Here is a 26986-nt window from a genome sequence, read left to right as displayed (position 1 = left end):
AGCAACACCTTTGTCAGCGTTTTATAGCTATGCTACTGAAAGCACGAGCGCGATCCTACGGCTGGCAGGCGTGTTTTGCTGGTGAGCACGCGCAAACAGTGCATTTATTTACTAGTCGCCCGTCGCAAACCTTCGAAGTTTGTGCAGCTGTTCCGGCGGCAGGCGTAGTACGTAGCGTACAGTACATTCGTGTTTGTTGCAACAGTGCGACACCCTCTTGTGAAAATGTATGCGCTGTATTTCAGCAAAATACCTCGTTATCGAGCACTGCCCATTCAGTCTTTTGGTTACAGCGTGCTATTTAATCTACGGACAAGTCTGAAACAAGTATATCGTCGAAAGGAACGGACAGCGCATACGTTCAATAATGTACATCTCGCAAGAAGTAAGTAGCTGAGTTGGCGCTTAGCTTGTGCCAGCGCATTTTCTTGCCTATAGTGTTGTTTGAATAGCACGCAGCAAGTACGAAGCAGAACCAACAAGCTCTTGTATTAGCACTGTTACATTCTGTGTATATATCTGAGCATAGCATTGCGGTACAGATAGCAGTTGCTGTTTGTTTGACAGCTCGTACTATCTCGGTCGCGGTGTACATTACTTACTACCGTGGAGTGCAGATAGACGCACCCAAATTATGAACATGCCTCGGTGTCTACAAGTAACGCGAATGCGGTCTAAAAAAACTGCGGCGGATGTTTTGGCTAACCTTGGACTAGGGCGGCCTCAGAGTTTTAAGTTAGCTAGTGGCTTACGGAGCCCGTCCTTGTGCAACATTCTCCACGACCACGCGTAGTGAACGAAACGCGTTCAGCGTTGCTTTTCAAGCATGCTTGCCACAAGTGACCAAGACACAATGAATGAATACTCTTTTATTTCAAGATCGCATTGATGATCCCATGATCAGCTGTGTATGCTTCCATGCACTGTTTATATGTGGAGTGCCGAAGAAAACATTTTGACGCTTGCTTATACCCATGTTGCAGGTACCACTACGAGCCATTCAAAATGCACTTCCTCTTCAAGCAAGGTTGCCGAAAGGACCATGGACAAAGCAGTTGAAAGAGGTGCCGGATGGTTTCTCGGAGCAAGAAATCTTGGCACATCAGAATGCACATGGTGCTCAGAAGCATACTGTAAGCGGATACAGGATGTTTAAAGCAGATAAGGTTCACAATGTTCTTATTTGCAAGGCTGACAGTTCCACTTTTCTTAAAGCAACCGTGGAGGCATCGTTCTCTTTGGCAAAATTATATAACACTGGGGTTGTGCTCTCCTCAAAGGGAACTGTGGTTGAAGGAACCTGCAACTGCCGGGCTGGAGCTGCAGGTGTTTGTAAACATGTAGTTGCCTTACTATGGTTTGTACTAGACCTGAAGCGCTCTGGGGCAGCCTACGTGCGAGACACACAGTCGTGTACAGACAAACCCAGAGCATGGGGTACTGGGGCTAAGAAGGCCAACATGCACTCACGCGAGTTCTCACAACTACGTTTTGTGAAACATAGGCCAATGAAAGCTGGCAGGCATCTGACTCAAGAAACCACAGTTTCTCTGACAGTGACAGAAGACCATATTAAGAGAATGTATCAGACACAGAAAAATATTCCAAACGCCATGCTATGCAAGACGCTGGAGGACAACCACTTTCTGCCCGTACCAGTGAAAAGAGCACTTCACGAGGATGCTCTTAGCCAGATGCCAATCAGGTTACCGGTGCAAGCCCTGTGGGTTGAGCATGTGCCAGTTGGGTATAAGTTCGGCTCCTGTGAGCTTACTTTAGAAGACTCATGGGCCCTTGAGCAAGCGACTAGGATGCAGAGCGGTTCTACAACATGGAGCTTCGAGAGATCCAAGCGCCTGACTGCTTCACACTTCGGAGATGTGGTGTCACGGAAGAAGCCAGCTGACGAGAAGTTTTTCAAGAGGCTGTTTGCGTCTAGCCAGATGCAGACCAAATACATGGCTGATGGTTTAAGGAATGAAGCTGCAGCCGTGCAGCGTTACATAGAGAAGAGAGAGGTCCCAGTTAGGATTTACTGTTGTGGGTTGTGCGTCAACGCTGGTGTCCCTGTTCTTGGTGCAACGCCAGACCGTGTTGTAGAGGAGGGAGGAGATTTTGGTCTCCTTGAAGTTAAGACCCTCTCAGCTGCCAAGGAACGGGGTGATGAATTAGAAAATGCTGTGAATACGGCATCCTACCTGAAGAATGGAGTTCTTAAACCGACCCACAAGTACTTGTACCAGGTCCAGGGGCAAATGGCTTTGACTGGACTCTCCTGGTGTGACTTTGTGGTTGATAATGGCACAAACTGCACTCTTCAAAGGATCACTTTTGACAGCTCCTTTGGATTTCCCAAATGCTGCCACGGCTTCTGGAATGTTTCAAGAACTACCAAGAGCACTGTGCTTGTGTGTGAATTTCAACGACTTATTTAAGTCACATTGGTCTGCAGGACAAAGATGCTCGGACTCATAACATGTTTTGGCATGTGTTCATACTTGCATATATTTGGTTTTTAAATATCTTGTATTGCATTAGTCTCTATGAAGAAATGAAGAAAAGGTTTTTCTGTGTAATATCGTTATGGCCATGCGTATGTGTTGCCACCACCTATTTAAATGTGTGTGCAACTAATCGGTGTGTAAAAAGTAAATGTCAAGCACCACACGTCTTGCTGCCTTGTCATTGAACACATACATAATGCACTCTTAGACCCAGGAATCTGGGCAGCTACATACTTCAACATTTCCTATACTTGATGATGATAGTGACTTTGCATTGGTCTCTGTAAGGAAACCGCATTGAAAGTTGCAAGCAAAGTCTTTGCGAAGTGACAAATGTGTTCTCCGTAGTGTAGGTACTCTTGCACTCAGTACGACTTGTAACATACGTGGAGTGAACCAACGAAGGTTTGTGCTTTACAGTAAATCAATGTGCCGTCATAGAGAGTGCCCAAGGCGCTCACACTGCTTTGACGACCAAGCTCGAACCTGCTGCATCTCGAGTATTGCATACTGATACTGAGTGCGATAGCAGTTATTTATATAAGTTCTTCCTCAAGGATTCCATGCAGGACATTACATGAGAGTTTGTAATAAAGGTCTCAAATTTCATTGCCATGAAATACTCGCACACATATACATTTTTTTACATATACAGTACACAAACATACAATACATATATATATATATATATATATATATATATATATATATATATATATATATATCACAATTTTTTGAAAAATGAGCACGTCACTAACACATGTAAAAATGACAAAGTGAAATTCCCTTTACAGATTTCACTCCAAAAAGTTAGGAAAGAAAAACTGTGGTAGAAAAGACAATGGCTGCAAACACCAACTTTCCATCTTGTCTGTGTAGCTCAGCAATGAGACTGGTGATTTGGTTTTTAGTCATGACTCAGATATAGTACTGCCACATTCTATGCTACAATCATTTGCACAACACCAACACAGAAATAAGGCAATGCAGCGCTATGTAGCCTGTACAGTGACTTCAGGCTTACTTCAGCGGAGCAAGAAATGCTGCTCTAGTCTGCTGTACATGAAGTAGTGTACTTTAACGCAAGTTCAATGCCTTGCACTGCAGCAGGGATTCTCAAGCTGCGTTTTGTGGAACTCTTGGGTTTCTTGGAACACTTCCTAGAATCACCAAGCACCTATATTCGTGTGTGTCTTCATCCGCCTTAGCCAGTTATTTTGGGACTAATGCTCTAGCTGCTTACTGCTATCTCACTATACAGCCAGTCATAACTGAATTTAAGTATTTGTTCAAGTGCTGTGCAGCTTGCGTACCCCTTTTACATATGCCGGCCAACACCTTTTCAAGTCTCGGTCGCAGCGGTCGAATTTCGATGGAGGCAAAATTCTAACGGCCCGTGTACTGTGCAATGTCAGTGCACGTTAAAGAACCCCAGGTGGTCAAAATCTCCGGGGCACCTCACTACGGCGTCCCTCATAGCGTAAGTCGCTTTGGGACGTTAAACCCCCATAAAGCAAATATTTTCAATACAGGCTCCATGACCGAAGCTGGCCAAAACAGAAATGAAACATGTTAGCAGCCGACTCCATTTTAGCCAAATAAGGTTGGTCTTTCTTCAACTGAAAAGGCTAAAAAGTTTGAGCGCCCCTGCATTACAGTAGATTATGCACAACGTACAAGACATTAAAAACACCACCATCGCTCATCGGTTTAGAATGGGCTCATGCATGAAATTATTGAGATAGCAACAAATTTTCCATATCTTGTTCAGCTTCTCTGCCATAACATTAGGAAAAACAGCACGGAGTATTCTAAAGTTTTTAACTTCCCTGATGACACGCTCAACATGGATTCGCAAACTGGCTATCTGCCGTGTTGCTAACTCCTCTGCCAGTGACAACTGCGAGCGGCCATTCAACATAGGTGGCATGTTTAATTCAACTCCAAGCTGACGGAGGTCATCTTCAATGAGGAATCCTCTATCCGCCATTACACTGTCCCCTTCCTCGAGCAACTCATACAGGCCACTGTGTCTTGTGATTTCTCGATCAGAAAGTCTTCCAGGAGCAAGACTAGACACGAAAGAAACGAAGCCGTTCGGAGTGATGCCAATGAGCCCTTTTGCGGTGTTGTGTCCTTTATACGCGCTGAAAGTGTCGCTTTGTGTATTGTAGTCAGACGGGTTCTCGATAAAAATTTCTGTGCAGTCCAGTACAATGAGTGTAGATGGGTACAGTTCTTTAAAATTGTCTGGCATGAACAGGTCCACTGTATTACGGGATGGCCACATTGGTATCTGGGTTAGCATTTCAAACAAAAAATTAACCCAAATGTGTACATAGCACTCACGGTCGACACAGACACTTTCAGGCGATATGCCAAATCCTGTTCCAGTAACCCAACCCTAAGCCTGCAAAGCACTGCAATGAGCTGTTCTTTCATTGTCAGTGCTGGTGGCCTGCCAGCACCCGTTTTCAGTGCCTCGTACATGCCTTCAACATGTTCTACAAACGCATCAAATCTTTTGAAGGAGTTAAACCCCGTATAAAACACGAGTCGTTTCTCATCTGAAACAAAATCGTGAACTTTGGAGACAGGATCTTTTAGTTTCAGTTTCTCTTTGAGCGCCTCAACTTTCACATCGTGCAACTGAGCCTTCAGATCCTCAACCTCTTTCTGGAGCACAGCTTTGTCTTTGCGGAGCAAGCTATTTTCATGCTCGAGTTTTCCACAGACTTCGAGAAGGTAGTTGACTTTTCTTAGCGTGGCAGCAGATGCGTCTGGAGGCCCCATGGAGTACGAGTGGTCGGCACCTAAAAAAAATGAACTGCTTATTGATTTGCGAACGGTTAGGCCCTGCTTTAATGCAGATTTCAGGGTTTGATATAGTCACTTCAGCCCACAATGTGTGTTCTGAACCTTTGCTCTCGGCTTACATTGATATACAGGCAACAAAGAACAAGGATGCCAAAGCCATAGAGCCCAACTCTCTTTCACTCCACTGATCCACCTGTGCAAGCAGCTTACCAACCAGCAAGCCCAGATTAATGCTATCCAGTTATACTCGTAAACCTCATGAGCTGTCTGTGCCCCTCCTGAGCATGCAGTTCGACGACATTGCAGCTTGTGCTACCAGTGTATATTTCCGCCAAATTTGCACTACATTTGGATAGCCTGACTTTTGAGTCATTCTTCCATACTGGGGTAAAGGGAATAATATCGAGGTGAAAGAAATTAAATGGGTAAGTTTCACAATGGAAGTTTCACTGGTGGAAGAGGTACCACGTTTATCAGAAAACTCGCTGAAGTAATAACACATGGACGGTACAAATCACTGATGACATTTATGTCACACAACACATGAGGTTCTGCCACTCCTAACATGCAGACTTCCCATGGCTAGCTGCAAAAGCTTGCGAAAAACTGGCTTCGCGGGAAAAAAGTTTCGTCAGTTTTCACTGGATAAGGAAGTCGCTCGCTATTAATATACCAGTTGCCACAGCACCCGTGGACCCCGTCATCCGTGGACGCGATAGGGGTCCGTCAAATGCAAAAAATAAGTTTTCATAGTGGAATGCAGAAAGCGAGAATTTTGAATTCTCACTAACCTTCCGTTTCCGTGCGAGGCGAAGCCGGTGCACCGAAGGTCAGCTGGGTGGGCTCCTGGGAAACAACGTCGCTTGCTGCGTATAATACACTTTCGTGAAAATGCGTACACACAAAGGCGAAGCCTCAGAAAAAAGACGGCACAGTTAAAGCGTCTCTTACGCTGAACGCATTGGGGCACGTCAACTACGCAGCCGATATCCAACTCGTTCAGAAGGAGCACCGGGCTGGCAGAGGCAGTTTGGGAGCTCGTCTTCTTGCGTTTCGCGATTGGAAAAGATTTGGAAGTTATGATAACATGCAATAACCGTCTTAATATATATACTTACCGGTATTAAAGGAAGGAGATAGTTGATTGATGACTTTATGGGGGAAAATAGTTGGCATCCGGTCCAGGTAACCACGGCGTCCACTTGCGTTGAAGTGAGCTCCGCATATCCGGTGGTGCTTAGAAGGCTGCCACAAAGAGAAGCGACCAGCACTTCCTTGGCGGTTGATTCTTCTCACCCACTCCTTTTTTTCTTTTTCGTTTGCAGGGAACGCGTGAAATGAAACGTTCTTGTCTTTCAGCGTGTTGTTGTCGCAACCAGGCACACAACAAGTCTGGCCGCCGCCTCGGCACTTCGACGACATCGCGCGCAGTAGTGGCTGAGGTCACTAAGTAACCCACAGACACGTAACAGTTAATATAACGCACCTGCGACCGCCCACCACCAAAAACTACAGGAAATCTCAAACCAAACGAAGCACGCGCACACACACACACCGCAGCTATGCGAACGCAGGACGAAGCCAAGACGGGCGGTTGGTCAGCGCTCGCTCACTTTTCCCATAATGCGTCTCGCGCCCGCTAGGTTTTCTCGCGGCGCTGCGATTTCCGAAATGGTCGATTGGGACCCGATGGCGATCGCACACAAAAGCATCCGTCGGTCGCAGCCGGCTAAGTAGTGGCAAAGCAACCGCCGTTTTCACAGGCATTCCCAGAAGCCGCACGCGGATGCCAAACATGAAACCGGCTGCGCAGTGTCGCGTCACCCGATTTCGGTGGCAGAGATGGTCGACAGGACGTGTGGGAAGCGCATGGGTATTAGCGGTGGCGGAGACCTCATCCACCGCCTACCTTTCATCTTCACCCCCGCTTCCCCGAACGCTCCCCTTCAGCTCGGACCGTCTACCCTCTTGTTCCGAGCAAGGGTGCAGATCTAGTGCCTCTTCTAGGGCGCAGCCACTAATTAAATTTAATTTTAATTTCAGTGGTTGCCTATTCACTGTGGCATACACGGCAATGATCGAGCAGACGCAGCTGCCCGATCTGCCCATGACGGCGTCAGCTGCGTTGCCATTCCTCTTTCGAGAGCCGACGCAGCGAAAAAACTTGCCGTACTGGCAAACGACCTGACATTAGCTAAGTGGAATTCATCCGATTTCACAAGTGCACGACTTCATACCCTGGACCCTAATTTACAACTCCGTATTCCGCCCGAGCTTCCACGACGTGACTGTACCCTTCTAGTTCGTCTATGGCTTGGAGTAGCATTTTCAAATGCGTACTCCTTTCTTATCGGCATGTCCAACAATCCACTTTGTGACTTCTGCGGGTGCAATGAAACAATCGCGCACCTTCTTTGTGAGTGCTCTCGTTTCAACCCGCAAAGAGCAGTCCTCTCAGCCACCCTAGACAAACTGGACAAGCGCCCACTTACAGAAAACAAGATCCTTGGATACTGGCCTACGCGAACATCAGCGCGATCGGCGATGAAGGCGCTGCTGCGGTACTTAAAGGACACTGAACTTTCTGACAGATTGTGACTTCACTGTGTGGCACAGGATTGTACGGTGCACTGCATAACACTAGGAACGCCTTTGCGGGCTACGTGACAGTGCCCACAGAAACAGTTTGTGTGTACGTGCGTGTGTGTGTAGTTTTTTTTTTCTTTTTTTTTTAAATCCTTCTCTCTCTCACCTATCGCATCCCCTTGCCCCTCCCCCAGTACAGGGTAGCCAACCGGAGATAATCTCTGGTTAACCTCCCTGTCTTTCCTTTGCCTTTCTCTCTCTCTGTCTCTCTACTTCCAAGCGTGGGTGTTTCCCGCGTCTTCTCTTCGCGGAACCCACCTGCGTCCTTCGTTTCCGGTTATTGGCGGATACAGCAGCGTGTTTAATCGTCCTGGGCTTTGCTGTAATCGCCTAAACTGAGCGAAAAAAGAGGACGGCCAACTCCCTAACAGAAAAATTGACTAATACTTTGTGGTGGGAACGAAATATCTTTGAGAACAGTACAGTTCTGGAGATTTCATGATTATTCGGATGATTTTTTTCCGCTCAGCAATAATGCTAACTCAATCGGTGCTCGAACGCCGCACCAAAAATTGTGATGTACTGCATGTTCTGTATAGCTGGCACCACATAGCTCTCTTACATCGCTGCAAGCGCACCGCGGAGTTATATCAGGACAAAGGATATGAAGTGCTGTGCCACACGTGTCAAACATGATTCGTTCTTTTTATGTTACGTCATAGGCAAGCAGCCTATATATCTAGATCACTGTCGCTGAAATAAAACTGTGCAGTACGTGCTCTTGGATCGTCTCCGTCACTCTGTCACCCGCTACAACAGTGGCGACGAGGGTGACCATCCCGCGGAGCCCCCGCCACGAACAGCGGCGTCTCGGTAGCGCTGGGAGTCCTGCTGGGTACTGAAAGTAATCGAGTCTACGGAGCATCGGCGGTCATGGCCCTGGCTACGAACCTCGGTACCCCACGTTTCGACGAAAATCAAGATAAGTGGGATATTTACTTGACTCGACTGGAGGTATTTTTTGAAGCAAATGATATTAAGACAGATGATAAGAAAAGGGCGCTCTTGGTTTCGATGCTATCAACGAAGACGGTAGGCGTTCTTGCTGGACAGTGCGCCCCCCAGAAAGTAAACGCCCTGAGTTACAAGGACGCACTTACCATCCTAAATAACCACTATGCGCCGAAGACTAATGAGGTTGCCGCAAGTTACGAGTTCTTTACAAGGGATCAGGCTGCAAGCGAATCTGTCCGGGACTATGTTGTTGAGCTACGCAAGCTTGCGGATAATTGTCACTTCGGCGCCAGTTTGGATCGTTTGTTACGGGACCGCATTGTGTGTGGCATCCGAAATCGGGCGGTGCAGCAGACGCTGCTTGATAAAACTGAGCTCACACTTGCCCAAGCTGAAACGATTGCCATATCGGCAGAGACAGCCGCACTGGAAGTAAGCGCCATGACTAGACTTGATAATGAGGCAGCGGTGTGCACTGTAGCGAGTAAATCGCGCCGATATCAGACTTTCACCAAAGATAAGCAAAGCCATACTGAGTGCGCACGCTGCGGAAACTACGATCACGAAGCAAGCGACTGTCTGCACAAAAAGGAGCAGTGTTTTCGCTGTCGGAAGACTGGTCATTTCGCAAGAAAATGCCGCTCCCAGTCGGGGCTCCGGGCTGGTCGTAGGCGCGATGGCGTCGCTAACGCAGTTCATTATGAGAGCGCTGTATCCGAAACGGAGGAAGGCGATATTTCATCAGTCTTCACATTGCAGGAATCACGGGAAAAGAAATCTATGCTCCAGGCGTTCCGCAGAGTTATCCGCTGGGGTGGCGTGCCCATGAACATGATTACTGACACGGGATCGCCGTTTTCTATCATTCCGCAGGAGGTGTATCTAAAGCACCGTCTGAGTTGGCCACGCTTATCGAAATGCAAACGCACGCTCAACTGTTACTTGGGCAAGCTACCCATTGTCGGTGAACTGCACCTTGAAGCCAATTTTGCGGGGAAGACTGTACCTGCCACACTCATAGTTACAGGCTGCTCGGGTCCCAGCCTTTGCGGAAGGGATTTAATCCAAGCGTTCTCGCTTTTGCCGTCGGGGTTTCTCGCTGCGGTTCAATCGACGTCAGCAGATCCCGACAGCCTCAGGACCGAGTTTCCTGCCCTTTTTGAGCCAGGACTTGGAAACATTCAGGGGCCACCTGTGAAATTCCACATTCGAGAAGGCGCCCAACCGAAGTTCCACAAGGCGCGGTCAATTCCTTATGCTCTTCGTGAAAAAGTGGAAACTGAGCTGGACCGTTTAGTAGATCAAGGCATATTATCGCCCATAGCACATTCTGAGTGGGCGGCGCCAATCGTACCAGTACTGAAGAAAGACGGTTCCCTTCGCATCTGCGGCGATTTCAAAATCACAATCAATGCTGCGTGCATAACTGATCAGTACCCTTTACCAAACATTGAAGACATTTTCGCGTCGCTACGTGGGGGATCATTTTTCACAACACTGGACCTTAAGGATGCATATAACCAACTCCCATTGGATGAGGAGGCGAGGAAGCTGGCCGTGATAAACACTCACAAGGGGTTGTTCTGCTATAACCGTCTTCCGTTTGGAGTTGCCTCGGCTCCCGCGATTTTTCAGCGGCGCATGGAAACGGTCCTGGCCGGTCTTCCAGCCGTGCAGGTGTATTTGGACGATGTATTGATAGCGGAACGTCAAGGCGATAATGGCTCAGTGCTTCGGGACGTTTTGCGCAGGCTTCAAGAAAATGGTATCAAGCTGAAGGCCGAAAAATGCCATTTTCGCAAAGACTCAATCGTCTACCTGGGCCATCGCATTGACAAAGACTGCTTGCATCCGCTTGAAAAGAACCTAGCAGCAATACGCGACTCGCCACGGCCTACGAATGTGAGCGAACTGCGCTCTTTCTTGGGTCTGTTGACTTATTATCACCGGTTCTTGCCATACCTGTCAACGATGCTGGCACCGTTGTATCTTTTGCTTGAAAAAGAGCATAAATGGCACTGGGGAACGGCGCAGGAAAATTCATATCTCAAGGCTAAACATACACTTCTGAGTTCGCCTGTTCTGACGTATTTCGATCCCAACCAACCAGTGCGTTTGGAATGCGATGCGTCACCTTCGGGTTTAGGTGCCGTAATCTCGCACCGAATTGGACAATTGGATAAGCCCATTGCTTTCCGTTCACGCACGTTAACACACGCCGAAAAGAATTATTCTCAGCTCGAGAAGGAAGCGCTCGCACTGGTGTTCGGAGTAACAAAGTTTCGAGACTACCTGCTGGGCCGTGAGTTTATATTCGTCATGGACCACGAACCACTGGTGGGACTTCTGCGAGAAGATCGACCTGTGCCCCCAATGGCGTCGGCACGTATTCAGAGATGGGCTCTGTTTCTAAGCCAATATAGCTACCGCATAGAGTACAAGGCCGGCAAGGAAAACGCCAACGCGGACGCACTCAGCCGCTTGCCCGTGCCGATAACAGACGTTTGTCGATCGGGCACCTTACCAGAATATGTACAGAGACCCTTGACAGCTCGTTCGTGCCAGCGGATGCCATATGGGCGCTGACGAACGGAGATGAAAACCTTAGCGTTGTGCAGCACTTTGTACTGAATAGATGGCCTAAACGCTTGTCACCGCGTCACAATCACCTTAAACCTTATTTTTGCAGAAGACTGGAGCTGTCAAGCGTAGAAGGCCTGCTCTACTGGGGTCATCGCATCGTCGTACCCCACAAAGCGCGAGTCTCCATGCTCGCTGAGCTACATCGGTCACACCAGGGTGCATCTGCGATGAAAAGACTGGCTCGGACGTTCGTGCATCTCATGTGTACAAGCTCAGCCAATGCCCCATCGACAGGTTCCTATCTGTTGGCCAGAAACGGGAACCAAATGGTCAAGGCTTCACATTGATTACGCCGGACCGATAGAGGGACGCATGCTGTTGATAGTCGTCGACTCGCATACTAAATGGATTGAGGCACTTCCCGTCAAGTCGGCGACCACAGAAGTCACTATTGCGCGGCTTCGAGCATTGTTTGCGCGTTTTGGCTTGCCGCAAACAGTTGTATCAGATAACGGGCCTCAGTTTGCAAGTCAGCAGTTTTCCCAGTTCATGACTGTCAACAACATAACTCATCTACGTAGTGCGCCGTACCACCCACAATCTAATGGTCTCGCAGAGCGTGCGGTCCGCACAATAAAGGATGGCCTTCTTAAGCACTCGATGGTAAACGATCTCGAAACAAAACTAGCGCGAGTGCTCCTAGGGTATCGACGTACCCCACTGCCATGCGGCAAGTCTCCTTCAGAGATGCTGCTGAACTACCGAATTCGTTCGCGCTTGGATACTTGCGTTCCTTCTCTACCTCAAAGTTACTCGCAGCCTCCCAGATTCCAGTCCGGCGACCAGGTGTGGGTGCGCAACTTTGGCCAAGGGGAGCGTTGGCGTCCAGGCATCGTCAAGAGCATAGAGGGTTCACGCCTTGTAACGGTCGGCACTCCAGATGGCCTAGCCAGACGTCACTTCGACCAAATTTTCCGTCGCGTGCCTGTGTCACCCGTGACCCCAAAAGCGGAGGCGTCCGACTCGCTTCAACCCAGCTCGGACAACAAGCATCGGCCCACGTCAACGCCAGAAGCCCGGTGCAGCCTGGCCACTCCAGGAGCAAGTGGCGCTGCGCCTGTTCCTTCGACAACACCTCCAACGTCCGTCCCAGCCAAACAGGCTCTCTCTCCCCCAAGTCCGCCGGTCTTACGGAGGTCTACCCGACAACGAAGACCCGTGCAAAGACTGCAGTTTTAAAGAAAGGGAGAATTGATATGAAGTGCTGTACCACACGTGTCAAACATGATTCGTTCTTTTTATGTTACGTCATAGGCAAGCAGCCTATATATCTAGATCACTGTCGCTGAAATAAAACTGTGCGGTACGTGCTCTTGGATCGTCTCCGTCACTCTGTCACCCGCTACAACAACTTTGTGGTGGGAACGAAATATCTTTGAGAACAGTACAGTTCGGGAGATTTCATGATTATTCGGATGATTTTTTTCCGCTCAGCAATAATGCTAACTCAATCGGTGCTCGAACGCCGCACCAAAAATTGTGATGTACTGCATGTCCTGTATAGCTGGCACCACATAGCTCTCTTACATCGCTGCAAGCGCACCGCGAAGTTATATCAGGACACAACACGTTCGATACCACAATCCTAGTGCTGTACAACCAATTCTCACAACAGAAGAATAGTACTAGGAAAAAAACGAGCATGGAGGCACGCGGAAAACACCCAGAAGAGTTGTACCAACTTTCGCGCTCTTGTTCAATGCGTCGCTATGAACGAACAAGGGGAATTCGAAACATTTACTGAGCTTTGATGTAGCTGAGCCAGAGGCGATCTTGTTGCCTTCTTCGAGGCAACACGAAGCTTATAAATGGCGAGCAACACGGATGAGTATTCCAAAGTCCCAGTGAAGCACACAAACAGTGCAGAAAACGGATGAAGCTATCAAGCGAACCGCCCGCACAAACTCCCATAATGCGCCATTCAAAAGCGTTCACAGAGCAAGCGCGGATTCACACAAGTACACGCTTACATCAACAAGAATACTAATAGTGATTGTAAATTTTGTATTATAATCTCACTGCTTAAGAATTGCTGCAATTTGGAAGGCATGAAAGCTTTCTGCTTGGTATCATTGAAGAACTACTTCCTGTATAGCAAAATCAAGAAATTGGCTGACAGCTGGAATGGCACACTGTGGTATAAAATTTGACAAACAGGGATAAGGTGCCTCAGAAATGATGGCCAACATTTCGATAGGAGGACCTATTTTCGTCAAAGGCGGCCTCGTCATCCTTGGCATGTTAGTTTTAACGGGTTACTGTGGTGACGTCACGTGCGGTTCTTGTCGGAGGCGGTTGGTTATGGATGGAGAGACTTCAGAGATAATGAGCGCTGTCGCTTGACGTCTGTGAGTGTGGTTCCCAAGACTAGGGCACAAGAGCGGGAGAGTGTATACCTTAAATCGGTCAGTAAAAAATTTAACCAATCCAAGGTATCTAAGCGACTTAGGTAAATTGTGTTTTGTAACTGTGCGGTGAACGTTGAGCCTTTTATGAATTTGTTGTCCAATCTTACCATTCACATTCTAGACAGTAGACTACGTTGCCTGTTGTGCAGGTGAAACTTGAAGTTACCTTGTTTGAGTTATTTTACGCTGTACTTTTTACTGTAGTAGTAGATTGAATAAGCTGGCATGTAGAGCACCTGGGGCGACCACAGGAACCGGGTCTTAACTTCGTCTTTGTCCTTAGGTTGACATGGAGAAGAATATCCTTAATTCTTAAGAATATCCTTAAGAATATCCTTAAACCGTTCCCTTTGATTACCCTTGCCTCATTCCTTTTTTGCTCTTTCTGAGGTGCGCTACAAGCCTAAAACAGTCATGACACCAACTCGCCCAAACTGCCACGCTTTTGACCAGCAATTAGGGTGCTTATCCAGACGTGGATGCAACGGTATATATTCAATCGAATAGCTTAAAACCACGCAAAATGTTGTCTTGAACAGGGTTACATTTACAGCCCCTGCTCTTCCCGCCAGTCACACATAATTCCAGTATGCGTGTAATCAGCTATTTTCTTCGGTTCGTTAAGAAAATGCTGTCGAAGCTGAAAAAAAGCTCCAGTTGCGATTCATTGGTTTGGGTCGCTTCCGTCATAACAAAGAGTGCGATATATGAAGAACTTGTTAATGCACATTGCTAGCTGGAATGCAATTAGGGTGCTTATCGAGACGTGGATGCAACGGTATATATTCAATTGAATGGCTTAAAACCACACAAAATGGGGTCTTGAACAGGGTTACATTTACAACCCCTGCTCTTCCCACCAGTCACGCATTATTCAAGTATGCTTGTAATCTAGTATTCTCTACTGTTCGTTAAGAAACTGCTGTCGAAGCTCAAAAAAGGCTTCAGTTGCGATTCATTGAATTGGGTCGCGTCCGTCATTACAAACAGTGCGGTATTTGAAGAGCATGATTATTCACATTGCTAGCTGGAATACATTTACGCTACACTCTTAAAAAAAAGAGAGTCAAAAGACGGTCACGGCTACCTCGACTCTCTTTTTCCGGTCGCTGACCACCTTCTTTTCCAAGGGTAGTCACAAAACGAAGTCGGGAATGACGCATGAAATGGATGACTCCCATGCTGCTTGAAGGGAGTCAGTGAAAGGTACATATGATGTTATAGGTTGCAGTGAAATAATGTGGATTCGTTGGTTCACTCAATCAAATAACTGATTGACTATACCAAAGAAGACAGCATGATATGTAACTACCCGAGTTCAACTCTATAGCCGCAAGAAGTAAAATGCGTTTCATGCAGTGTTGTATTACTGCATAATGAGGATAGCAAGAAAGACAAATTGTTTTTTTTTCTATTTTTCAGTAAGAAATAATTGAAACAGGATGGTACAACGCCAAACTCCAAAAGTAATAACACTGGTTGGTATATTTATGCAACACACTGTACAATAATGTGTATTTTGTATATAAAGATACATTAGGAGGGGGGGTAGTGCATGAATATTGATTGACCATGCACAGAATCGAAAAAGCAAGAAAAAATTACAACACGAATATACACATAATGTCAACAGAACGCAAACTGTGAAGTACACCACTCAGAGTTCATAACATAAAGCTAAGCAAATATTACTATTTTTTAATTAAACAACACTAATTCACATCTGGGTACCACTTTCCCTGCTAGATAAAGATCGAGGAACTCTGGTAATACCTCATCTTCCGGCTGCGCCGCACAGACTCCATTGCGTTTAGATACCTTAAATGCTTATCGATGTCTCCTGAATTCAACAAGTCCCATCTTGTCTAACAAGAACAGAACCTCATCCTGAGCCGCAAAAATACCTGCAATCTGTGCACATTGTGGGTCGTCTGCCTTACCCGTCGTGGTTGCTCAGCGGCTATGGTGTTGGGCTTCTGAGAACGAGGTCGCGGGATCGAATCCCGGCCACGGCTGCCGCATTTCGATGGCGGCCAAATGCGAAAACACCCGTGTACTTAGATTTAGGTGCACATTAAAGAACCCCAGGTGTTCAAAATATCTGGAGTCCTCCACTACAAGTGCCTCATAATCGGAAAGTGGTTTTGGTACGTAAAACCCCATAAGCCAATTTCGTCTCCCTTGGCCATTAAAAGCACATCTCCCACATGGTATGCCATTTGCCGCATAGTGACTGACTTTGACGTTTAACGCTAGAACGTTATCTAGTGAGGCGCGTCCAGCAGTGCTATTGGAGGAATTAGAGGGCAGTAAATGGGATATAATAGGGCTCAGTGAAGTTAGGAGGACAAAAGAAGCATATGCAGTGCTAAACAGCGGGCACGTCCTGTGCTACCGGGGCTTAGCTGAGAGAAGAGAACTAGGCGTCGGATTCCTGATTAATAAGAATATAGCTGGTAACATACAGGAATTCTACAGCATTAACGAGAGGGTGGCAGGTCTTGTTGTGGGGAACCTAATAAGAGGTACAAAATGAAGATTGTACAGGTGTACGCCCCTACATCCAGTCATGATGACCAGGAAGCCGAAAGCTTTTATGAAGACGTGAAAACAAAATACACTATACTAATGGGCGACATTAATGCCAAGGTAGGCAAGAAGCAGGCTGCAGACAAGGCAGTGGGGGAATATGACATAGGCAGTAGGAATAGCTGGGGAGAGATATTAGTAGAGTTTGCGGAACAGAATAATATCAGAATAATGAATACCTTCTTCCGCAAGCGGGATAGCCGAAAGTGGACGTGGAGGAGCCCGAACGGCGAGACTAGAAATGAAATAGACTGCATACTCTGCTCTAACCCTGGCATCATACAAGATGTGGACGTGCTCGGCAAGGTGCGCTGCAGTGACCACAGGATGGTAAGAACTCGAATTAGCCTAGACCTGAGGAGGGAACGGAAGAAACTGGTACATAAGAAGCCGAATAATGAGTTAGCGGTAAGAGGGAAAATAGAGGAATTCCAGATCAAGCTACAGAACAGGTATTCGGCTTTAACTCAGGAAGAGGACCTTAGTGTTGAAGCAATGAACGACCATCTTGTGGGCATCATTAAGGAGTGTGCAATGGAAGACGGTAGTAACTCTATTAGGCAGGATACCAGCAAACTATCGCAGGAGACGAAAGATCTGGTCCAGAAACGCCAATATATGAAAGCCTCTAACCCTACAGCTAGAATAGAACTGGCAGAACTTTCGAAGTTAATCAACAAGCGTAAGACAGCTGACATAAGGAATTATAATATGGATAGAATTGAACATGCTCTCAGGAACGGAGGAAGCCTAAAAACAGTGAAGAAGAAACTAGGAATTGGCAAGAATCAGATGTATGCGTTAAGAGACAAAGCCGGCAATATCATTACTAATATGGATGAGATAGTTCAAGTGCCTGAGGAGTTCTATAGAGATTTATACAGTACCAGTGGCACCCACGACGACAGTGGAAGAGAAAACAGTCCAGAGGAATTTGAAATCCCACAGGTAACGCCGGAAGAAGTAAAGAAAACTTTGGAAGATATGCAAAGGGGGAAGGCAGCTGTGGAGGATCAGGTAAGAGCAGATTTGTTGAACGATGGTGGGCAAATTGTTCTAGAGAAACTGGCCACCCTATATACGCAATGCCTCATAACGTCGAGCGTACCGGAATCTTGGAAAAACGCTAACATAATCCTAATCCATAAGAAAGGGGACGCCAAAGACTTGAAAAATTATAGACCGATCAGCTTACTGTCCGTTAGCTACAAACTATTTACTAAGGTAACCGCAAATAGAATCAGGAACACCTTAGACTTCTGTCAAGCAAAGGACCAGGCAGGATTCCGTAAAGGCTACTCAACAATAGATCAATTCACACTATCACTCAGGTGATAGAGAAATGTGCGGAATATAACCAACCCTTATATATAGCTTTCATTGATTACGAGAAAGCATTTGATTCTGTCGAAAGCTCAGCAGTCATGGAGGCATTACGGAATCAGGGTGTAGACGAGCCGTATGTAAAAATACTGAAAGATATCTATTAGCCCCGAGAACGAACTACAGGGGCGCTGCGAGCGCTGCTCGCGTGACGTCAGGGCAAGGACTCGCGCCTGTTGTCTGCTACAGTTCGGGCGGTGTCCGGGCGCGTTCTGCGGTGTTTTCGTTTGCTCGCCCTCGTTCTCTCTGCTTGTGTACTTATGGCGGTCGTCTCAAATATATTTTTACGACGTCTTCATTCGCGAAAGTTTATTCAAAGAGCTTATTTCTTAGACGACAGTGCAGTTCTCGAAGGCAACGCTACAGTGCCAGCCGAAGGAGCGCAGACCAGCTCATTGCGGGTTTTTCAATCGACAACCGCAAACATATAGAAAATAAGAATCCAGGTATGTTACCATACCTGCCGCGCTGCAACGAGTATATCACAGACGCTGGCTATATATGACTTCTACAACAGTTACAATCCGCTAAAACTGGTTTGTTCACGACGAGTAGTTCATGGTGCAATATCGAATTTTCGCCTTTCTTCAGAAAAACGTTCGGCAGTAACACGAAGACTTAACTAATATTGCAGTTAGGTTCTACAAGCACAACTTGCTTCATTGACTGCTTCTTAAAATCAGACGCTTCTTCACGTGTTTATCTTAAGTGGCGGTAATTTGAAGTGAAGCTAATGAAGGCTTACGTCTATTTACAGAATACAAAATGGAATGTACCAATATATATTCCCTTTTCTGTGCTACACGTTCAACTCATTTGAGAAATTTACTGGTGCTTGTTCCTTGTGGAATATACATGACGAATTTGTTTGGCGAGCTGACGCAGGCTGCTCGGCCCAAATTTTTTAGAGAAATTTGCCTTTTGGGCCGTATGGCTGCAGGCAGAAAGAAGTCGAAGCGTCAATCATTAGTAGTATGGGACATATTGAAGATATAATTGCCCTGTGAAGGGTCAAAACTCAAGTGAATATATATGTAAGTCTTGTGGTGTTTTCTTTATGAATGTTTGCGATTGGATTGGAGCAAAATTTATTTTGCCTGCAGTTGGGCGAGGTCCTCTATTATGTACCGACCAAGCGAATAGTTCTCCGTTTGCATAATTAAACAACGCTGGATAGGGACATGGTGACACAGAAAGTGCTTGAATTTTGCTTTTCTAGGCAATCTAAGCTGCGCTGTAGTAGCTCGAGAATATTTTAGCCATTCCAATTGGAGCTGTAAAAAAATGCTTTATGGTTTCAATTCGAAATAGTAGTGAGCTGATGGGTTTCACGAACAAAGCATGCCTCGCCTTACTCACAGTCGCTTGCTGCCGTTTCGTGCTACCGTTGCGTGATGGGTGTGCCATATTGTCGATAAAGGCTACTGAGCGCCACTATGAAACATTTCATCGCTTGCAATTGATTGGCTCCCGATCCTAAGAACGAAAAGTTTCTCTCAGGTGATTGCTATTATGGTATTTGTGAATTAACTATGTAAATACTCTACGTGACACGCCGTCATGTTAGCAGCCATGAGCGTTTCGTTTTTTGGAGGCCTGTTTCTGGGAGGGGTGAAACTAGCAGCAAACTTTTTCATAAAAAATGGGCGCCTAACTCTTTCTTTTACGCATTAATAAATGGTCATATTTGGCTAGAACAACTCACCAGAGTAATAAGAATCATGATGACAGCTTCGCTGGGCAATGTCTTTCTAACACGGATAACAGCCTGACGTCAATTACCAAGAAGTTTCTTTCATGTAAAATGCAATGTCTCTCATAGCTAAATACTAACGGTATATTAAGTGTTTAGCCAAGCATCGTACACAACTTCGCGTATTGAATTTCCAGACATTCTTATTACGCAAAATTTACGGACAGAGATGGCGCATATATGCATTGTAAAACCAGTAGCCCCGTTCAACGCTACATAGCTTGTGATATCCAAGCCCGAAATGTTATTGATTCACGTTCTTTAGGAGAAGTAACTGTGGTTCAGGCATGGCAGCAGAAAGAAGCCGACATACCCTTCAATAAGTGCGGCTCCAGCCACCCATACCCGAAGCATACACGAAGGGAACGAGCGCGCGCGGCCGCCGAGCGAGACGGAGTGAGCGGCGTCCTGGCCGTGACGTCACACGTGAGAGGGCGTCACTCCTAATTCTCGCCGCTAATAGCGGCTCCACAGCCACCGTAGTCCTCCATAAAGAAAGCAACAAAATCCCAATAAAGAAAGGCGTCAGGCAGGGAGATGCGATCTCTCCAATGCTATTCACAGCGTGTTTACAGGAGGCATTGAGAGATCTGGATTGGGAATAAATGGGGATAAAAGTTAATGGAGAATACCTTAGTAACTTGCGATTCGCTAATGACATTGCCTTGCTTAGTAACTCAGGGGACCAACTGCAATGCATGCTCACTGACCTGGAGAGGCAAAGCAGAAGAGTGGGTCTAAAAATTAATCTGCAGAAAACTAAAGTAATGTTTAACAGTCTCGGAAGAGAACAGCAATTTACAATAGGCAGCGAGGCACTGGAAGTCGTAAGGGAATACATATACTTAGGGCAGGTAGTGACCGCGGATCCGGATCATGAGACTCAAATAATCAGAAGAATAAGAATGGGCTGGGGCGCCTTTGGCATGAATTCTCACATCATGAACAGCAGGTTGCCATTAGCCCTCAAGAGAAAAGTGTATAATAGCTTTGTCTTACCAGTACTCACCTACGGGGCAGAAACCTGGAGGCTTACGAAAAGGGTGATACTTAAATTGAGGATGACGCAACGAGCTATGGAAAGAAGAATGATAGGTGTAACGTTAAGGGATAAGAAAAGAGCAGATTGGGTGAGGGAACAAACGCGAGTTAATGACATCTTAGTTGAAATCAAGAAAAAGAAATGGGCATGGGCAGGACATGTAATGAGGAGGGAAGATAACCGATGGTCATTAAGGGTTACGGACTGGTTTCCAAGGGAAGGGAAGCGTAGCAGGGGGCGCCAGAAAGTTAGGTGGGCGGATGAGATTAAGAGGTTTGCAGGGAAGGCATGGCCACAAGTAGTACATGACCGGGGTTGTTGGAGAAATATGGGAGAGGCCTTTGCCCTGCAGTGGGCGTAACGAGGCTGCTGCTGCTGCTGCTGCTGCTGATGATGATGATGACTGACTTTGCCTGCCATACGTTACCTGCAGGCAGGCGCTCCTCAATGCACGCATGTAAAACAGATCTTCGCACAGGTTTCAGGCCTGTCATGGTGTGGCGTTGGTTGAAGACAATCTCACGGAATTCATAGCTTTCCGAAAGTTGGTGAAGCTCTGCAAGTGTTTTACATATGTTTTTTATTTTTGATGCCTTGAACCTCATACGCCAGATTTGTTTGAGTGGTCCGAAAAGAGAGATCATGCGGGGGCAGTGCACAAGCTAATGTAATTTAGGGATAATGCGGGCTTCTGCGCAGCGGATAACGAATGAACGGAGAAATTCTTGAATTTTCACCTCCATATAAACAAGAGACTCTGAGGGAAGCTCATCCGACGAAAGCATGCCCACAACTTCTCGGAATAGGAGGTAAATCTCCCAGCCTTCGTTTCCCTCTGAAATTTTAGAAGCAAGAATCTGAGGTAACAGTCCGAAAAGGCACCACTTCCGTGAAGCAGTGCCCTTTAATGGGGCATTGCCTCGTACAAAGGCTTCTGCGGGCCGTGGTGGTCTGTCAACGCTTTAGATTTAAAATCTAAAAACGGTGTCGTCTGTACAATCATTGCGGCCACGATGGAATGTGCAAACTTCGTGCACTGTTCTGCAAACCCCTGTGCAAAAAACGTGCAATCCGCTGCTCTGTTCTTGCTCAAATTTTGTAGAGCGATCGCATTTTGGCGTCGACTGTACACTTGGCACAGTTAAGTGCCTTGTGTGTAAGAAAAAAAAACGCAAATTTGCCTGCGCCCATGAGGCTCCAAACAGCTGCCGTAACGGCGCAAGCATAAACCTGTGTCGCCTCCCGTCAGCTTTAAAAAGCAGCGTCTCACGGAGGACGGTCGCCGGTTCCAGGAGCAGCAACACGCGGCAGCGCTCCCTGATATGCTGCTTTCTGCAGCTGACGACAGGCGGCGATACAAGTTTATGCTTGCAGCATCGCGGCAGCAGCTCGCATTGTCATGTGCGCCGGTAAGTTTGCATTAAAAAAATATCAGGCAATAAACTGTGCTAAGTGTTATACTAAACGAAGTAGACACCAAAATGTGGTCGTTCTGCCAAATTTGAGCAAGGATAGTGCAGCGGTGAGCGAAAAATGTTTTGCGAATGCGGGCAGCGAAATACTCAGGACCCAGCACATGACTTACGGCTTTCGTATTTACTTCGACTTTGGATTCGCAACTATGAGAAGCGCGGCTATGGCTCTGACGGCACCTTGCAATCTACGGCGGTTAACGAGTATCTAAACGTGAGTGGCATTCCTCTGTTGCTTTCGTTGTGCCTGTGAAATCTGACAGCAGTGGCAGCATGTCGTCCGATCCGCCTTCAATTGAACGCTCGCCGACTGATGCGGAAGGAGCGGTTTGTCTCTTGCTTGCGTTGCGCCTGTGAAGCTTGAAAGCGGTGGCAGTATGGCGTCCAATCCTCCTTCAACTGAACGCTCGCCAACTGGTGCAGAAGGAGCGGTTTGGCTCTTGCTTGCGTTGTGCCTGTGAAACCCGACAACGGTGGCAGCATGTCGTTCGATCCGGCTTCAACTGAACGCTCGCCGACTGGTGCGGAAGAAGCGGCTTGCCTTGTTTCGCAGGGGCCATCAAAGAAAATCGTGAAGCTCACAGGCGCCCGGAAACTCGCCGACCTCCACGAAAGCCTGCGTACGGGAGGGTTCGTGTACCTGATGACAGGCAACGATCTTCTAACACAGGTGAGCGTAAATGCACTGCGCGTTATGGAGCGCAAAGAGGATTTGGTCATTGTTTGGTTCATATGGGGAAAGTAGCAACAGTATGCGTAGGGGAAATGTCCTGCACGATTAATAACTGTTCGGTTGCCGCGCGTTGAACTGAGAGATCGAGTGTTTCGAAATTGCTCTGTGTCACTTCACTGTGCTGCCAACTACTAATATTTTTGTTTCGTCGCAGCCAATGCACTTGACCCTAAATTGAGAAGTGTAGCGCATACTTGCCCGTACGAACACAACGTTGCTCAACTATAATTACTGCCGTGTCGAGAAGCCGCAAGGAAACTAGCCTTTTCAGGACTTCCATCTTCTGAGAACTTGTGCAGTTGGTTTACTACTGATATTGAGGTCAGGTGTGCAATCGATTCCCTATCTGGTAGGAGAGGGAGTAGTAACAGCTTCAGTCAATGTAATGGTGCTTTAGTTAGCATCCCTGGTTGCAGTATGCCATATTCTGAAAATTTCTGCAGCGTGTAACTAATAAAAAAGGCAAGGCGAGGAAAACGCACCTGTTGCTTGCCTGTTCAATCTTTGTCGTCATTTGTGCGCTGCAACATTCACGCAGCAATGAAGTTAAATTGAACCAACTGAGGAAAAAAAATTGCTGGCATTTTCAGCAAAAGGACTATGAAAACCTTGGGCAATCAGCAATATGGTTCTATCTTTGTGTGAAATCATCTGTTTTTATACACTGATGGTTGCTGACATTGCATAAATAAGCTTAGCCTTGTTAGCTTAATGCGTCCTGTACTTAGCTCACATATGGGCAGCAGGATTAGTGCTGTGCTGTGCTGTGATGGCTCTAAATAACAAACCTGTTTGGGACAGTACAGCAACCGTAAAAAAAGGCTGTTTAATTAATCAATGCCTGTTCAGTGTCCTCAGCTTCACCTCTAATGTGCAAAACTATTGATAAACCATCTGGGTGTGGTTTCAGATCTTCCAACGACCGGTTCCAGTGCTACGTCGACATGGGTGAAAGCACGACAGTGTGTGATGGAGCATTGATTAACTTTGTTGTCTGCCCAAGCCACTCCGAAGCATCAGAGGCACAAAAGAGCCGTATGCACCCGATCTTATTTAATCTGTACTCATGAATTAACTCTGTATAACATTAAAACCTACCGTATGCTGGAAAGCTATAATACCGGTATTTGAGCAGTACCTTAAGGAGCCCCTCACCAGGCCACATAGCTAATTTAATTATACGCTGGAAGTTGTTAGGATCCCTCTTGTGAGCATTCTACTGCAAAAGTTTTCAAATTGGCTCATTAATAGCTGAGATAGAAATATTGCAGTTCCGCAATCCCATGATTTAAGGAGGCGAGCGTCACAGCCAAAATGAACGCTTGGATGCCCCTTGCCAAGTCCCTAGTGGAGAAAAGGCTGCATGTTGTTCCATACATGCATGAAGTGGCCCACGATTTAAAGAAAGTGGCCAGCAGGTACAAAGTACCTATTATTTTCTTGGCTCCACGGAAGCTTACTGGCCTGTGCCCACGCATCTCTAACCCACAGAAGCTGACACTTTGTGGTAAAAATCATACAAGGCCATATGTGACTGCGCGGTCAGTATGGTGTACGAAATTCCACATAATTGCGGCAAGGTGCATATCAGCCAGACAGGCAGTTGCACCAACCATTTGGCAAGGAAACATGAGCTGTCTGCCAGGAATAAGATTAATACACATTTGCCTATGTACTGCAATTACCGCACGTGGGAGCCATATCTTTTCCATATCCGCATTCTTGGTAAAAGCAAAGATTGTCTGCATTGGAATTAATGGAGGCCTGTTTCATCCACATGAAATGTGACGTCTATGTCAGTGATACATCTGTGGCTTGAACTGAATTGAACAACAGTTTCTGCACTGTATGGCTGAATAATAATGGGCAAACTTGATTGAGTATTGCGTGCAAACATATGTGCGCACATCGCCACCTTCACCTATAAATATGAACCTGTTTGCTTTCAGTAAAGTAGTAGCAAGTGACACTCATTCCTGTCCTAAAGCTTTTTTCTGCCCCTGGTTGTATCTTAACTTTAGGGAATAAGCTCATGGGAATTTATTAAACAAATAAATGCATGCAATAGGGACAATTCCACTAGGTAAAAATGAAACGTTTTTCCCCCTAATATTCTTATGTATCTATATAGTCCCAGTTCCACTTTTATAAGATACCAATGTCCTTGTTAAGTATTGAAATGCTCTGCTACTAATAGATTTGACGAATGAGGTGTATTTATGAAAACATAAAAACAAAAAGCTGCAATATATATTTTTTTAATTTTGTGCAGTCTAGACAGCCCAAATATAACTGATGATATTTGAAGAGCTTAAGAAGCACAATCATGTTTGTGACCCCTCAATCCTTCCATATCACCTTTCAAAGTCTTATCCGACCTTGACATTTGTGTCTATCTCAGTAGCTCAGATTTATGTAATGCTGAGGGAAAATTAGACTTCCTGTTTGAAATAATAGCCATGTTTCACAAAAAAGCTTATAAGCAAAGGCACCAAGAAGTTACCAGGAAAAATACGTTCATTGAAATATTAATTCATTAGCCACAAGAAATGTGATAGGGAGTTATTAATGGTTGGGGAAACACAAGCGGTCTAGTTTGTGTATTTGAGAACCAGAATGTTCTAGTATATCTTTGTTCTATCAAATCATCCTTGGCCTTTATCTGACCTGCTTTTGTTCTGTGTTTCTGGTCCCAAGACAATGCTAGTCTGGACTTGGCACTTTATGGCCCAGTACTTGTCCTTCACAAAGCAATACCTCTGTAGACGACGTAGCTAGCAACACGTTTTCCTCAGAAGGAATGTTTGCAGGTGCGTCACTATGGTTGCTTATTTCACCTTGGTGGGGAAGCTTTTTGCTCATGGTACCAGTGTTGTGAAGGGACCAATAATGCGCCTTCCTTGTGCATGGTACCAATGCGAAAAGGGGGAGAGGGATCATGGTGTGTTGGTAAGGAAGTATCTGTATAGGGGGTGATAAAATTCCTCTTTAAATTTGGTTTTACCATCCCATTCATTCTGTAACGAGTCAGTTGTCTCAGTCAGTGATTTTTGCTGTTCGTATATCATTATCCTTGAAAAGTAATGGGCTCCATTTGCCATGGCAAATGTGCCCATATTTATCAAGAGCCCTTCCTGTATTCTTAGCTCGTCACTAACTATATAGCAGATAAATTTGAGCATGTGGAGTGATAGTCTGTGATACCACATGTTTTGTTTTTCTAGCACTGGATTTTGTTGTTGATTTCAATGAACACTTCTCTTTTTAAGGCTGTCTCGTAGTGCAGTTGAACATGTGGAGAATGCAGTCAAAGGACAGTACAAGGAATTGTCAACGTACACACTGCCTCCGATGCCCATTGATGTTGCTGCACACCTCTGAAATATTACAGCAGGAGGCGTGCCTGACAATCTTCAAAAGAAAATTGAATGGATTGCCAACAATTCGTCATCTCAGACAATGTAAGTCACAACAATTACCTGGATGCATTGGTCAGCAAAATAATGAAAACTCACTCACACTCACCAAAATTCTATTCAGCCGGGTTCATTCGAGCTAAGACCTATAGAAATTCGACTCAGTCGGACTCACTCAGACTCACTTTCGAGATCAGTCTGAGTGAGTCGACTCATGCATCAGTTCGCCAACTTACGCCAGATGTAAATAAAGTTGGGATAGAATGTACTTAATGAGAATTCATTCCACAGTAAATGTCTCAATTATGTTCAGTCGCGCATTCTTCTCAACCTTGTATTGCAATATGAATGGTAAGCACAATGTTATTTAGAAAGCGTATTACCCTTCATTCTCATGCGGTTATGTCACTAAGGCAAGTGGGAGGTGTCTAGAATCAAAACAAGTTTTTATTGTCTAATTCATGATTATAACTTAGTTGCTGCGTAGTTCCCCTTGAAAACGCTCGATAACCAAGGGGAAAAAATTCCTAAAGCTTTGCATTGGGGCAGTGAACAATGACCAAATTGTGTAGTGCCTTTTTAAATGTTTAGCAGTGTATATGGCATTGTTGGTTCGAAATGGTTTT

The 26986-nt window shown here is 46.0% G+C and overlaps 1 protein-coding gene across 1 annotated transcript; it reads left to right on the top strand.

Moving 5' to 3' along the window:
* The first annotated feature begins 8840 nt into the window (after positions 1 to 8840).
* Positions 8841 to 26325, top strand: LOC140218527 (uncharacterized). The gene is made up of 5 exons (XM_072288299.1): positions 8841 to 10823; positions 12324 to 12646; positions 23855 to 23979; positions 25642 to 25705; positions 26214 to 26325. Exons 1-5 carry the CDS (start codon positions 8841 to 8843, stop codon positions 26323 to 26325), a joined length of 2607 nt encoding a protein of 868 aa, XP_072144400.1.
* Positions 26326 to 26986: the final 661 nt, after the last annotated feature.

Source organism: Dermacentor andersoni, chromosome 5 (assembly GCF_023375885.2).
Source record: "Dermacentor andersoni chromosome 5, qqDerAnde1_hic_scaffold, whole genome shotgun sequence".
Classification (NCBI taxonomy): domain Eukaryota; kingdom Metazoa; phylum Arthropoda; class Arachnida; order Ixodida; family Ixodidae; genus Dermacentor; species Dermacentor andersoni.
This window is presented reverse-complemented; position numbering and strand designations above follow the sequence as displayed.

Excerpts from the sequence above, each read along its gene's own strand:
- LOC140218527 (XM_072288299.1), top strand. The coding sequence starts at position 8,841 with ATGGCCCTGGCTACGAACCTCGGTACCCCACGTTTCGACGAAAATCAA. Across the intron at positions 12,647-23,854 it reads CCTTCGACAACACCTCCAAC|ATCTTCCAACGACCGGTTCC; the intron begins GTCCGTCCCAGC and ends GTGTGGTTTCAG. Across the intron at positions 23,980-25,641 it reads ATCAGAGGCACAAAAGAGCC|ACAATGCTAGTCTGGACTTG; the intron begins GTATGCACCCGA and ends TCTGGTCCCAAG.